This window comes from Danio rerio, chromosome 24, assembly GCF_052040795.2.
Source record: "Danio rerio strain M-AB ecotype USA chromosome 24, GRCz13ab, whole genome shotgun sequence".
NCBI classification, from domain to species: Eukaryota; Metazoa; Chordata; class Actinopteri; order Cypriniformes; family Danionidae; genus Danio; species Danio rerio.
The window spans coordinates 7,777,219-7,789,993 of NC_141044.1; the positions used below are offsets into that span (position 1 = coordinate 7,777,219).

The 12,775-nt window shown below is 39.0% G+C and overlaps 1 protein-coding gene across 1 annotated transcript in view; it reads left to right on the forward strand.

Moving 5' to 3' along the window:
- cavin1b (caveolae associated protein 1b) overlaps window positions 1–9,810 on the forward strand; it is a 31,506-nt gene extending 21,696 nt beyond the window's left edge. Inside the window, 1 exon segment of the mRNA NM_001114549.2 lies at window positions 8,739–9,810. Within this exon segment, the coding sequence (NP_001108021.1) occupies window positions 8,739–9,599 (861 nt within the window). The 3' untranslated portion in view covers window positions 9,600–9,810.
- The last annotated feature ends 2,965 nt before the right edge of the window (window positions 9,811–12,775 follow it).

Sequence of the window (12,775 nt, forward strand, 5' to 3'; positions counted from 1 at the left end):
AGACAGACAGACAGACAGACAGATAGATAGATAGATAGATAGATAGATAGATAGATAGACAGATAGACAGATAGATAGATAGATAGATAGATAGATAGATAGATAGATAGATAGATAGATAGATAGATAGATAGATAGATAGATAGATAGATAGATAGATAGACAGAGAGAGAGAGAGAGAGAGAGAGAGAGAAACAGTTTACCAAACCTCTCACCATGTGACACATACAGAGTCAAAAGAGCTTTTGTTGTTTGATTTTGTGTTTATACACTGTGACAAACACACATGCGCACATTAACTGTCTCGGAGACACACAAACAGCTTCTCTGTGCTCCGCGCTCATATATTATGTCAATCTCTGTAGCCCACGGCCTTCCATGCTTCTGTGGTTGGCTCATGGAAAAGTCAAGCAGTCTCTGTAAGAAACTCATTTGTGTGTGTTGCGTGCGTGCGTGTGTGTGTGTGTACGTGCAGAGCACCTTGTGTTTAAGAGGGAAAAAATGGGAGAGAGCCGCAGAATGACACAATATTTCTTCCCAGATGAGACAGTGACAGAACGAGAAAGTATATTAAACTGGTTTCTGGACTGACTCACAAACCCTGTATGTTACTTATTACCAAGGCAACTGCTATAACTGTAGGGAAGTAGATGCAATTAGATGATGGGATTACTTTTTTTTTTCTCTTCTAACAGAGGTAGTTTTTAGGACATGCTTAAACAATGATTGTTTATTGTGTTTAGTAGGAACCACTGATCTATTTATGAAAGGGGAGCTCTGTGTCTTCATATTTCATGATTTCACACCATTAGGCACAAAGAACAAGTCTTATAAAAAAAGTAGTTAGCACTTTATATTACAGTACTTGTTCCACATGTGTACATACTATGTACTTATACATAAACTGAGTAATAACTAGGTACTATCCCTAAACCTGCTTCTGAACCTAACTATCATTTAGTACATTCTTATATTGTGAATACATTATAAAGGGATAGTTCAACCCCAAACTTTTAATCTAGCAATCATTTACTCAACCTTCACTTGTTCAAAACCTGTTTGGCTTCCTTTCTTTGTTAAACAAAAATGAAGATACTTTAAACAATGCTGGTCACTGGCACCCATTGTCTTCCATAGGAAGAAATACTATGCATTATAGTATATAGTTCAGTTCTGGTTTCCCAGAGATGGATTGCGGCTGGAAGGGCATCCGCTGCGTAAAAACTTGCTGTATAAGTTGCCGGTTCATTCCGCTGTGGTGACCCTAGATTAATAAAGGGACTAAGCCGACAAGAAAATGAATGAACGAATGAGTTCAGTTCTGCATAAACTGAATATAACATATAACGCTCTGTATACTCTTGTGCATGACCGTTGTGTGTCAATACCTCAACTTGAATGGATTTGAAAAATGTATTAAGCTCTAAATAATTCAGTATATTAATTTCACATAATGCATAAAAAGTATGCTAAAATATCTTCCCCGAATCATGCATTTTTACATAGAATAGACTAAATATGACCTGTTCAGTGCACAATAATGAACAAAGTGATTTCTGTTTCATGGTTTGAGAGGATCTCGCCTTTCAAAAGGGAACAAGTTCAAAGGGAATGTTTTCTGGGGAATGTGAAATGTAACTCCCCAGCTCTTATCATTCCTCTCATACACGCATTTGCTCAAATTTTCCAATAGTTTCTAACGATGGAGTGCGTGTTTCCCTTCCTCTCTGCTCGGCAGAACAATGCAACATTAACTTGAGAGAGGCACTGTGGGATATGGGCTCACCAAGGTGACTGCCTGACTTCCTTTAACATGTTTTCCATCTTACCTTTCTTCCATTGCATATGCTTTTGCAGAAGTTTGTTTACAGATTATCAGTGACCTTCTGACCTTTGTATCTTTAGCGCTTAGATTAGGTGCCCTTCTTATATTCTGAACCTCATTATGATCTGACCTCTTATATGAAATAACGTGACCCAATAGCTGGGTATTTTAATGGATGCAGTAGAAATGTTAGTGTTAATAGGTGGTTGTTGTCCGAAACATTTCAAGAGGCTGAGAGTCTCTTCAATAGTCTCTTCATGAGAGATCTCTTCATCAATCAAAAGATTAAGTTGTCTAAATGTATTAATATATTCAACATACCTTTCATACTTTGTGCTTTTTGAAGCACCGCATAAGAAATGAGTGTTTTTAGCACTCGCTTGCAGTGGGTTTGGACTTGTGTGGAAAAGGAAATGACGATGGAAATGAATAAACTCTGATGTCGTGGACATTACACCACTGTGACTCCATTATGATTGCTTTGATTACTGCTGGTTACTAGGTTACCAATACTACAGTGAGCCCCTCTAACAGCCTGATGGAAACACCCCTAATTTACATTTTGGATTATATATATTGTAAACGTTGAAATCATACTCAAGTAAAAATACTATTACTTGCCAAAAAAAATTGTGCAAGCAGAGTAAATGTATCTGTTCTAAATTGTACTAAAAATATGAGTAAAATTGGTCTTTCTAAAAGAATTTTAAAGGTGCTGTATGTAAGTTTTTGACTCTTCTAAAGCATAAAATACCATAATATATTTGCAGATATTTAGGAAACATGCTCAGTGAACATTTTTGTTTATCTGATAAACATTGCTAAAGACAGATGTTCTGCTTTGAAAATTTACTTTACCGGAACCCGCCCAATGCCAGTTTAGCCAATTATATTTCAGCACCCCGAGTTGCCTGGTAGGAAAACAGCATATTTCATTCTTTTAGTCATGAAGGCTCTCAAACCATGTGCCCGTGACCGAAATGTGACCTCCAGTGGACAGAAACAGACTCTGAAATGAGAAGCAGATTTAGAGTTCCACTTGAGGTTATTAATTAGCAAATAATATAAATATTTTGATTGTAAACATTAAGTGAGCAGGTTACATTGTAACCTCAGACAAGACGCTATGTGGCTAGATTTGCAGTGATTTGGCGGTTTGCACCAGCAGACGAAACCTGACAGAAATTTAAGTTAAGCCATATAGAAGCACAGAATAGTGCACTCCAACGAAATGGTTTATAATCTAATTAATACATATTAAACCTCTTTAACATTATTAAATGTACATGCTGATCCACTGATATGTGTTGCTTGCACTGACTCACAGTTATAAAGTTACATTTCAAACGGTTTATTTTATTTTCAAGATCTGAGGTGAACTATCTGCTGCTGCTTTCAGTAGTATGGCAATAAATGTCATGTAAAAGGGCATTTAAACTCACATTATTAGCATTTAACGCTAAATAAAGCCCATGAGGTTTACCTGAGGAGATCAGTGTCAGTTTTCTGTTCAGCTGCAAGAAACAGAAGCCATTTCTAAAATATACATTTCAGGAGTTGGTTAGAACAAAAACTCTTTTTAATATGGAAAATATTCCTTCTATTGCTTGTCGTTGCTTTTATTTAGAGCATGACTGAAATCAGCCTTTAGGCTCGATATTCAGGCTCCTGTTGGTCCTCAATCTGGCAACCTGCGTTTTTGTATGTTTTGATCCAGGAATGCAATACCTTGTTTAACCACTGGTGCCAAACTAACATACTGATGATTGATTATAAAGCTTGTTTGGCATGCTGTCCTAGGAGAGAGCCCTGAGCTTAAAAGATCCTCGAGCCAGAGGCTCCCTCTTGTTTGCAAGGCGAGAGGGGAGTTTGATCTCAGGTAGAATTCCAGAACTCCCCTTCTGTAGTAGCTAATGAACAGATAGTGATTGCTCTTAAGAGATAACTACTTACTTGGAGCATATCTGTGATGCTGATTTGGATTAGCCAATCAACTTAAGTAGAAAACCGGGGAACCCGGGGCAAACCCACATGAGTCCTGGGAGAACGTGTAAACTCCGCACAGAAATGATGACTGGCTTGGTAAGGACTAGAACTAGTGACGTTCTTGTTGTGAGACAACAGTGCTAACTACTGGGCCATCGTGCCACCCATCTCGGTAAGGAGGAGGAGGGGTGGAAGGGAGGATTCTTCAAAACGAAGATGGCTGTCATATGGAACTTAGGGTGTTTATAGTGGCTTAGGAATTGTCTGATTGGTGAATCATAAATTGAATAATGCGGGGCTGGCTGCAAGCAATCATAAGCACTTGATCCTCTCGAAATTAGTATATAGATAAACTTCACTTAGTGAAAGGAGAGACAAAATACATATATATAGGGTTAAAAAAAATCCAGTATTGGCATTGACAAACTGTACTCATTTTAGCCTAATGCATCTTTCTCTATTTGACATAAATGAACCATTAGATAAAATCAGAAATACATCATCCGTAGTAAACAACCCAAATATTATGACACCACTGTATTAATTTGTCATTCATCCATTCCCATGGCTAGTATAGTAGCCAGTAGCATAATTAAATAATAAGAGGGTGTACAGTTAATCACAATGCAAACATCTTTCACAACACTTTGCTTGCGTGTTTGTTGTTTTCCCTGCGCAAATCTTTTATCTAAGATGCAGACGGAGATAAATCAACTCAAACAACAAGACATCCTTATATCAGTTAATTTGGCCTGGGAATGTTGGCAGAGGCATTAGCGGAGAGGAACGGGATGACTCAGTGTATCACACTGATGGAAAATATGTCTCCTTTACAAACAAGTCGGAGCATTGTGCTGTAGAAAAAGAGTGTGCTTGGGAACGAGGGGCTTTGCAGGATGGAATGCTGGGAATTAGGGTCGGGCAGGAGGGTGGGTGGGAGACAGGTCGGAAGGGAAGGGAAGGGCGATGAAAGAATGGAAGAACAACAGAAGAAAGAAAACATCAACTCTGTTGAGGAACATAGGAGAAACAGCTCTGGCTGTGCATTGTGAGTTGTGTATGATTTCCATGTGCAGACCTGTTACAGTTCATTTGCTAAATGTATTAAAATAGCTCCTTAGCATCATCTGCTCATGCTTGTTTGAGATGGCAAAAGTAAACTCATCCTTTACTCAAGGAGAAGATACTCAAGTACTCAAAACAACTCTGGTAAAAGTACTGACTACACTTTTGTACTCAAGTAAAAGTAAAGAAGTGCAGCCTGAAATATGTACTTAAGTGAAAAGTATATCCATTACTACTTACCGTTTTAGTTTCACGCCAGCAACTAGACCTCACATTATATCAATACATTTATACAAAATAACTTGCATTACTGATTTTGATGTAAAAATTGTTGCTAATTTTCAATAGGAAAGTAGCCAAGCAACATCTGCAATAATGCAAAATAACACTGCTCAAAAATCTGTGATATTTAAATGTGATATAAAATATAAAACAAACTTTTTGGATATCTTAATTGTTTTAAGTGTAATTCCACTTCAGTTTGTAAACACTAACAAGTTACAGTAACTTAATTCCTTCATATTGTCCCAACACAAATCGTTTGTGTGGAGCCCAGCTTTTTTTTACAGTGTAATGTATGCTTTTAGGCTACAGTAATCATTTCAGGCTTGCTTTCAATAGGCTTCGGTCTTGAACACTTTGATAAGTTCACTTTAAAACCCAATAAGTTAAGGTCACTCAAACCGTTTGAGGAAACCGATTGCAACAAACCATTTAAAAACTAATCCTTATGAATACTGTGAACTTAATCCATTTGAGTAAACGAAGCAATTTGAGCACAGCAAAACCCAATAAATGAAGAGAACTTTTTACGGCCTGAAATATGTTCTTAAGTAAAAAGTATCCACTACTACTTACAATTTTAGTTTCACACTGGCAACTATACCTCACATTATATATATATACAAAATAACTTACATTACTGAAATTGTTGCTAACTTTCAATTAGAAAGTAGCTAAGCAGCATCACACTCTGCAATATTGCAAAACAACACTGCTAAAAAATCTGTGTATCATCACCCTGACACAAACTCACAGCGTTCAGCATGTAGTTTAGCTGTTTTTAAATTAAGAACAGTAACCGTAATTAGTCCATTCATATATTAAAAAAAAAATGGAGGCTTATATCTTTTCAAATAATAAACGTCTTTAAATAACACTTAATTTTGTCCAAAACATTAGTTTTTTGACTATAATAATTACTTAATTTGACTATTTTGGCCGTTCGGCTAGAGCTGCTTCTGTGTCTTCAAAACTAAAATCAAAATATCCCATGTTTTCAGCGTTCAGTGTTTCACACCAGCTCAGATTGCTGACTAATTTCATTGGCTGACGCTGCTATGACGATCGCGTCAGCCCCAAGCCCTCTGTCAAGCATTAATGCTGAAGCCCTGTGTGAATCAGGCGTAAGGGTGCATGTTAGAACTTAAATGCACTAATATTAAGGGTTGCAAAAGTTATCTCTGTAAATGACCTTTTAATTCCTATCTACTTGTTAGTAAAGTGTTTACTGACCCTACGAACATAATTAAATCATTCCAGTAGCCCGAGTGAAATAAAATTCTCTCTCTAATAATGTTCTTGTTATGTTTCAGCGTGTGGGTGGGTGTGCTTTTGTGAATGTGTGTAAGGTCACCATCAATGTTAGTACGGATGCTGAACAATAGGGCCATTAAACGGGATAAATAAAGACAGGACATTGATTGTTTGGCAGTACATGGTTTGGGGATCCATTACGCAGTTTTGGCTAAGGCAGCTTATTAATTTCTCATTTCCTTAGAGAGATGTGCAAACATGGGCAAAATAGATTGCGCTCTCAACAGAAAGACTTTGAAAACTCTCCACCACAATGCAACTGCTAATATATAGGGGAGGGTGTAGCTAAGATGTAGTTAGAGTGTTTTCATTCATTCATTTTCTTTTCGGCTTGGTCCCTTTATTAATCCGGGGTCGCCACAGCTAAATGAACCATCTAGAGTGTTTTGGGTTATGACCCAATCAAAAGATGAACAAACTCGAATACTCTTTAATTCATTCATTAATTTTCCTTCAGCTTAGTCCCTTTATTCCTCAGGGGTCGCCACAACTTGTCCAGCATATGTTTTACACAACGAATACTCTTCCAGTTGCAACCCTGTACTGGGAAACATCCATACACACTCATTCACACACACGTCTTTGGACTGTGGGGGAAACTGGAGCATGCGGAGGAAACCCATGCCTACACGGGGACAGCATGCAAACTTCACACAGAAATATCAACTGACCCAGCCGGGAGTCGAAATTGTGACCTTCTTGCTAGCACTTGACAGTGCTAACTGTGTCATCTACTTTTTAATTTTTAATGTAATATATATATATATATATATATATATATATATATATATATTTGCCTTTATTAGACAGGAAGCAAAGTTGGAGAGAGAGAAGGGGGTAGGGTAGGGAAATGTCCTCAAGCTGGGATTCAAACATGTGACGCCCTGACGTGCTATTGCACCATATGTCGACGCGCTAACCACTAGGCTATTTCGCAGACTTAATGTAATATTTTAAGAAAGAACTAAAGTTGGGTTTCCCAGTGCTAGGTTGCAGCTGGAATGGCGTCCGCTGCGTAAAACATGTGCTGGATAAGTCGGCGGTTCATTCCGCTGAGGAAACCCCTGATTAATAAACCCTGCAGTCACTGGATGTCAACATGACATCATATCGATGTTGTACCCCAAAGTACCCAAAAAACGTAGGGACGTTGGATTTTGGTTTGAAATGGAAATCGAGTTGACGTCAGAACCCGACGTCAGGTTGACGTCAATGTCCAACATCCAACCTAAAATAAAACCAAATATTAACGTTTAATCATGTTACACATTGACATTGTGTGGAAGTTACCACTATGGCATCTATCAGGCGTTGGATTTTGGTTACTTTCCAACACAGCCTAAAATCCACCAAATATCAACGTCATTTGACGGCGTTATTGGATGCCAAAATATCGTTGTTTTTAGACGCAATTTTAGAACAATAGATCCATTTTTTTGCGACCCCTGGGGTGATTGTTATATTAAAGACACAGCAACAGTGTCAGATGCCGCAGATAGATTTAATGACACCAGGTTAAACTTTCTGACACCTTTACGGCACTCATGTACATTAAAAATAAATACAGGCCACAACTAAACATGAAGGATGGTCTCCGAGTGGCGCTCTCCAAAATTAAACGATGAATAGTCTTGGACCTATTGGTATGTGTGTGTACATTGTGTGCAAGGATTAGATATCTATAACCACCTCAGTGAATATTGGGGGTCGTGAGTGACTTGAAAAGTTTGGCAACCCCTGAGTTAGAAGACTCTTGGCAACCCATGATAAATAAATGACTAAGATGAGGGGAAAGTGAGTGATGACCATCTGAGGTATCAATATGGATCTTTTATCTACAAATGTGTGCATTTTGAAAATAACGTCAACTTGCTCTACTAACCCTACAACTAAATAATCTATCAATAATCTAGTTGGAATTTGTTACATGTAGTGAGAAAGTTTCTTACGAAAGAAGTTAGTACAGTGGACTTTAAAAATAAAGTGTAAACTCTAGCGAAGTTACTGTTGTGTTGTGTACCTTGCTTTATCGCAGGGGTGCTCAATCCTGTTCCTGGAGATCTACCTGCCTGTGTTTAGCTCCTACCCTGATCAAACCCACCTGAACCAATTAATTAGGACCTGAAATCCACTTGATAATTACAGACAGGTGTGTTTGATAAGGGTTGCAACTGAAATCTGCCGGAAGGTAGATCTCCAGGAACAGGATTGGCCACCCCTGCTTTATCGCAATAACTTACATGACTATTTTGATTTTCGTTTGCAGGATGAAGTGAAAGTGGGTTCGAAAGTGAATGTGGCCAAGTCTATGAAGTATCCAGAGCCTGTGGAAGGGGAAGCTGAGGGTGAACTCAAAGCTGCAGCAGAAGAAGGAGGAGAGGACAAAGAGAAAGTTAATCTGGACCTGTCCTCTGATGAAGAGGAGGTGGAGATTGAGGAGACAATTGAGGAGTCTCGAGCAGAACGCATCAAGCGGAGCAGCCTGCAACGTGTCCAGAACATCAAAACCGTTTTCTCCAAGGGGAATATGGAGAAAACCAAACAGAAGACCAAGGAGAACTTGGAGAAGACCAAACAGAAGACCAAAGAGAACCTGGAGAAAACTCGCATGAGGACCAAAGAGAACTTGGAAAAAACAAGACAGAAGACTAAGGAAAACCTTGAAAAGACCAAACAGAAGACCCGAGAGAACCTGGAGAAAACACGTCACAACATAGAAAAGAAAATGGGTAAACTTGGCACCCGCATGTCCGTGAACCCCGAGCGCAAAGAGAAGATGAAGACTTCACAGAAGAAGGTGATGAAGTCTTTTACTCCTGACCACACCATCTACGCCCGCTCCAAAACGGCCGTCTACAAGGTTCCACCGTTCACCTTCCATGTGAAGAAGATCCGTGAGGGAGAAGTGGAGATTCAGGGAACTGAGATGGTGGAAGTTGTCGGCGACACAGAGGAGGTGGAGAACGCAGTGATGGAGGGAGAGGAAGATGCAGAGATGGAGATGGAAGCTGGAGAGATGGTGGAGGAAGACGAGGACGAGACAGAAGACAGCCCTGAGATGAGAGCGCTGCTGGAGAAAGGAGACGAGCTGGTGCTGGTGGAAGATCATGACAGAGACAGCGATTAGTGTTAGTGTGCGTGTTTGTATGTGTGTGTTCAGGGGCACTTACACATTAGAGAAGCTGTAACAGAATATTTGGTGGCTAGGAATTATTCTGACCATGCAAAAGGAGCAAAACTTATTGCTGAAATCTCTGAACTGATGCCTGAAGAACTTTTGGTTCCTCAAAATAACATCAGCTTCTCCAAACCCTATTTGTTTGCTCTAGGTTTCCACAGAGTCCCATCCCCATTACAGTATTTGCAGTGTTCTTTGACAGAGTTTAATCTCTAGTGTGTAGGTGCCCTGGGCAGGTATGCTGTAATGCTAGTCCAGATGTCGAGATCATGAATGTGTCTGTTTGCATGTGTGTATTTGCATCTTTTCTAGCAGCAATTTGTTTCAAAATGAGTGTGTGTGAGTGAGAGATTTACTGTACTAGTCCAAGTAACATAGTTCCTTGAATTCACCTTCTTTGGTAAGGGTATGGGGACTAGGCGTGCTGACCAATAAGAATACCATGTGTATTTGGGAATATTTTTATGCTAGTTAGGCATAATGAACAGACAATAGCAATATTACGAAACCGATTACAAACACATGGCTTGATCAAATGAACAACAGACTTGTTGGACATGTAGTTTCCTTGTACTAGAAGAATACGTGGTCACACTTTATTTTAGTCCAACTGTGGATTTACGATGTAACCAGTTTTGGTTGTTCCGGAAAGTTCCCATATTTACTAATTATGGTTATGCAACCCACCAGTCCTACTGCACTCAGCCCACGCTGAGCTGGGATTGAACCGGAGATTCTTTGGATGGGAGTCGGTTGCTCTAACAAGGAGGCTAAAGACCATGGCCTCTTGCGTCTCTCACTAGAGCACCTCATGAGGTCAAAGAAGTGAGGTTTACCTGCATAGCACTGCGCTAGCTGGACTCCACTAAAGTTATGCTTAAAATCATAGTTCATCCAAAAATTAAAATGTACTCACTATTTACTTGAGTGTTTTCTGAACCATTATGAGTTTCTTCTGTTGATCTCAAAAGAATATATTTAGATGAAATTTGGAAACCATCGACATCCATAATACGTCAATGGTTGCCTTTTCAGAACATATCATGAGAATATCTTCTTTTGTGTTCACCCATAGATATATACACTAGATATCGCATACGGACCTTGAGCATACGTCAATAGCGCCACCACATTTGTACAGCGCTCCCAGGACCAATGTCATTCCACAGCACTAGTGAAGACTTAAGCCAATGTGAAGATGCTGGACTTTAGCGCTGCCTACGGGTGTAGTTATGAGCAAAAAAAGAAAACAAAGCACAAAGGCAGAACATTTCATAGATAAGATTTAGTTTTTTTATGATTTTATGTGTTACAAACTATTGTGCTAAACAAGTATTGATGATACTATATTCTCTGTAACGCCCGATTCACACAAGGCTTCACCGTCAATGCTTGATAGAGGGCGTGTCTGATGTTGGGGCTGACAGGATCGTCATAGCAGCGTCAGCCAATGAAATTAGTCAGCAATAGGCCACTGTCTGAGCTGGTGTATTTGCATACAGCAATCTGATTGGCTGATGCTTCCGTTGGCGGTTAAAAAAGTTGAGAAAGTCCCAGCTTCTGCAGCCAGAAACGCCACTGAAGCGGTGCTGACGGATCCACAATGCAGTTTGACAATGCCTGGCATCACCCATTTAAAGTGAATGGGAAGAGTTAATGCTGATACCTCATGTGAATGGGGCGTAAGGCAAAATAGCACCAACTTGCACTACATACTAGGCTTAGGCTAGTTTGCTTGAATAAAATAAGCAAACAATGTTAATGAAATATAATAACAAGATGCTGCGGTGCTAGAAACTTGTTTTGTTTTTGGCTAAGTGAATGAGTCGTTCATAACAGAGATTCTTCACAAACAAATCGCTCCCTCCCTTAGATTTAGATGTGAAAGTAAGAGAGGGGCTGTGTTTCAGTACATGGATTAGATCAAATTGACAGGGAGGGAGGATAATACATTTGCATAAACAAAAACACACGCTCTTTGTCGGCAATGCGCGATTATAGATACATGTATATATATCCCTGGCTCTGGATGACCAGTCTTCCGCTACACCTTGGTCCCACAATCATTTCAAAGGTGCGCTACCATGTACTAAAATGGCGACTTTATTGACGCATTCCTTCCAATAGGCAACAAATAGCACAGGTGACATCTAATGTAAATATCTATGGTGTTCACCAAATGGGTTTGTGACAATTAAAGGGCGAGTGAATGTTTTGGTGAAATGTCCCTTAAAGATTATTGGGTTGGGACTGAAGTTAACAATGAAATGACCATGTTAATGAAATTCATGCCTAAATGTAATTATTACATGTAGAGACATGTATGTACATGATATGTACGCTGTATCAGTTGATTAAGTACATGCAAGGCCACCTAAATTAAAGTGTGACTGATTGTTTCCTTCCTGTATTAGCTAATGATAATGTAAAGTTGCTGTTCTTCACTTTTCATCTTCTGAGGAACAAACCAAAAAACCTGAAGTATTGCTTCTAAGTGCTCGTTTTTATATATATTTTATATATCTTGGAGTTTAATGTTACATTTCCTTAAAACAGGCTGTCGTAATCAAACTGTTACACTGATTGTTTTGCTCTCAATGTGATGAATTGTTCTGCATGAGGTTTACAGAAAAATGTCGAAATATACAGATTATAGAAGAAGTATAATGCTCTACATGAAATCATTTGCAGAATAGCGCTCCAGGCTTGCTCAACAACGGCAGCAGTGCTCTTTTTACCCATTTAAAACTACTGTTTGTGTAAGATTTGTACGTCCCCTGGTGGACATGTGTTGTAATGTTGTAAAAAGGCCACCGAGGCATCTGACGTCATCAGCACTCGCTCATATGATTTTGAATCACTGCTATTACTGAGAGCACAATCCTGTCTCTGTTGTGTTACTTTTATCCTTCTCGTTGTTTAGGTTGTATCATTGTCAGTAGTTGCGTAATTTTGCAAAACTTTTTTTTTTGCTTGTTTAGCTGATGATGCTTATCTTGTAATGTCACGTCTTAACCACTAATGTGTTAATAAAAACATTCATGCTTCACACTTTGAGTAAATGTCCAAAAACATAGAGCTGTTATATATTTTCACATTTTTGAAGAAGCTTCAAATACACACAC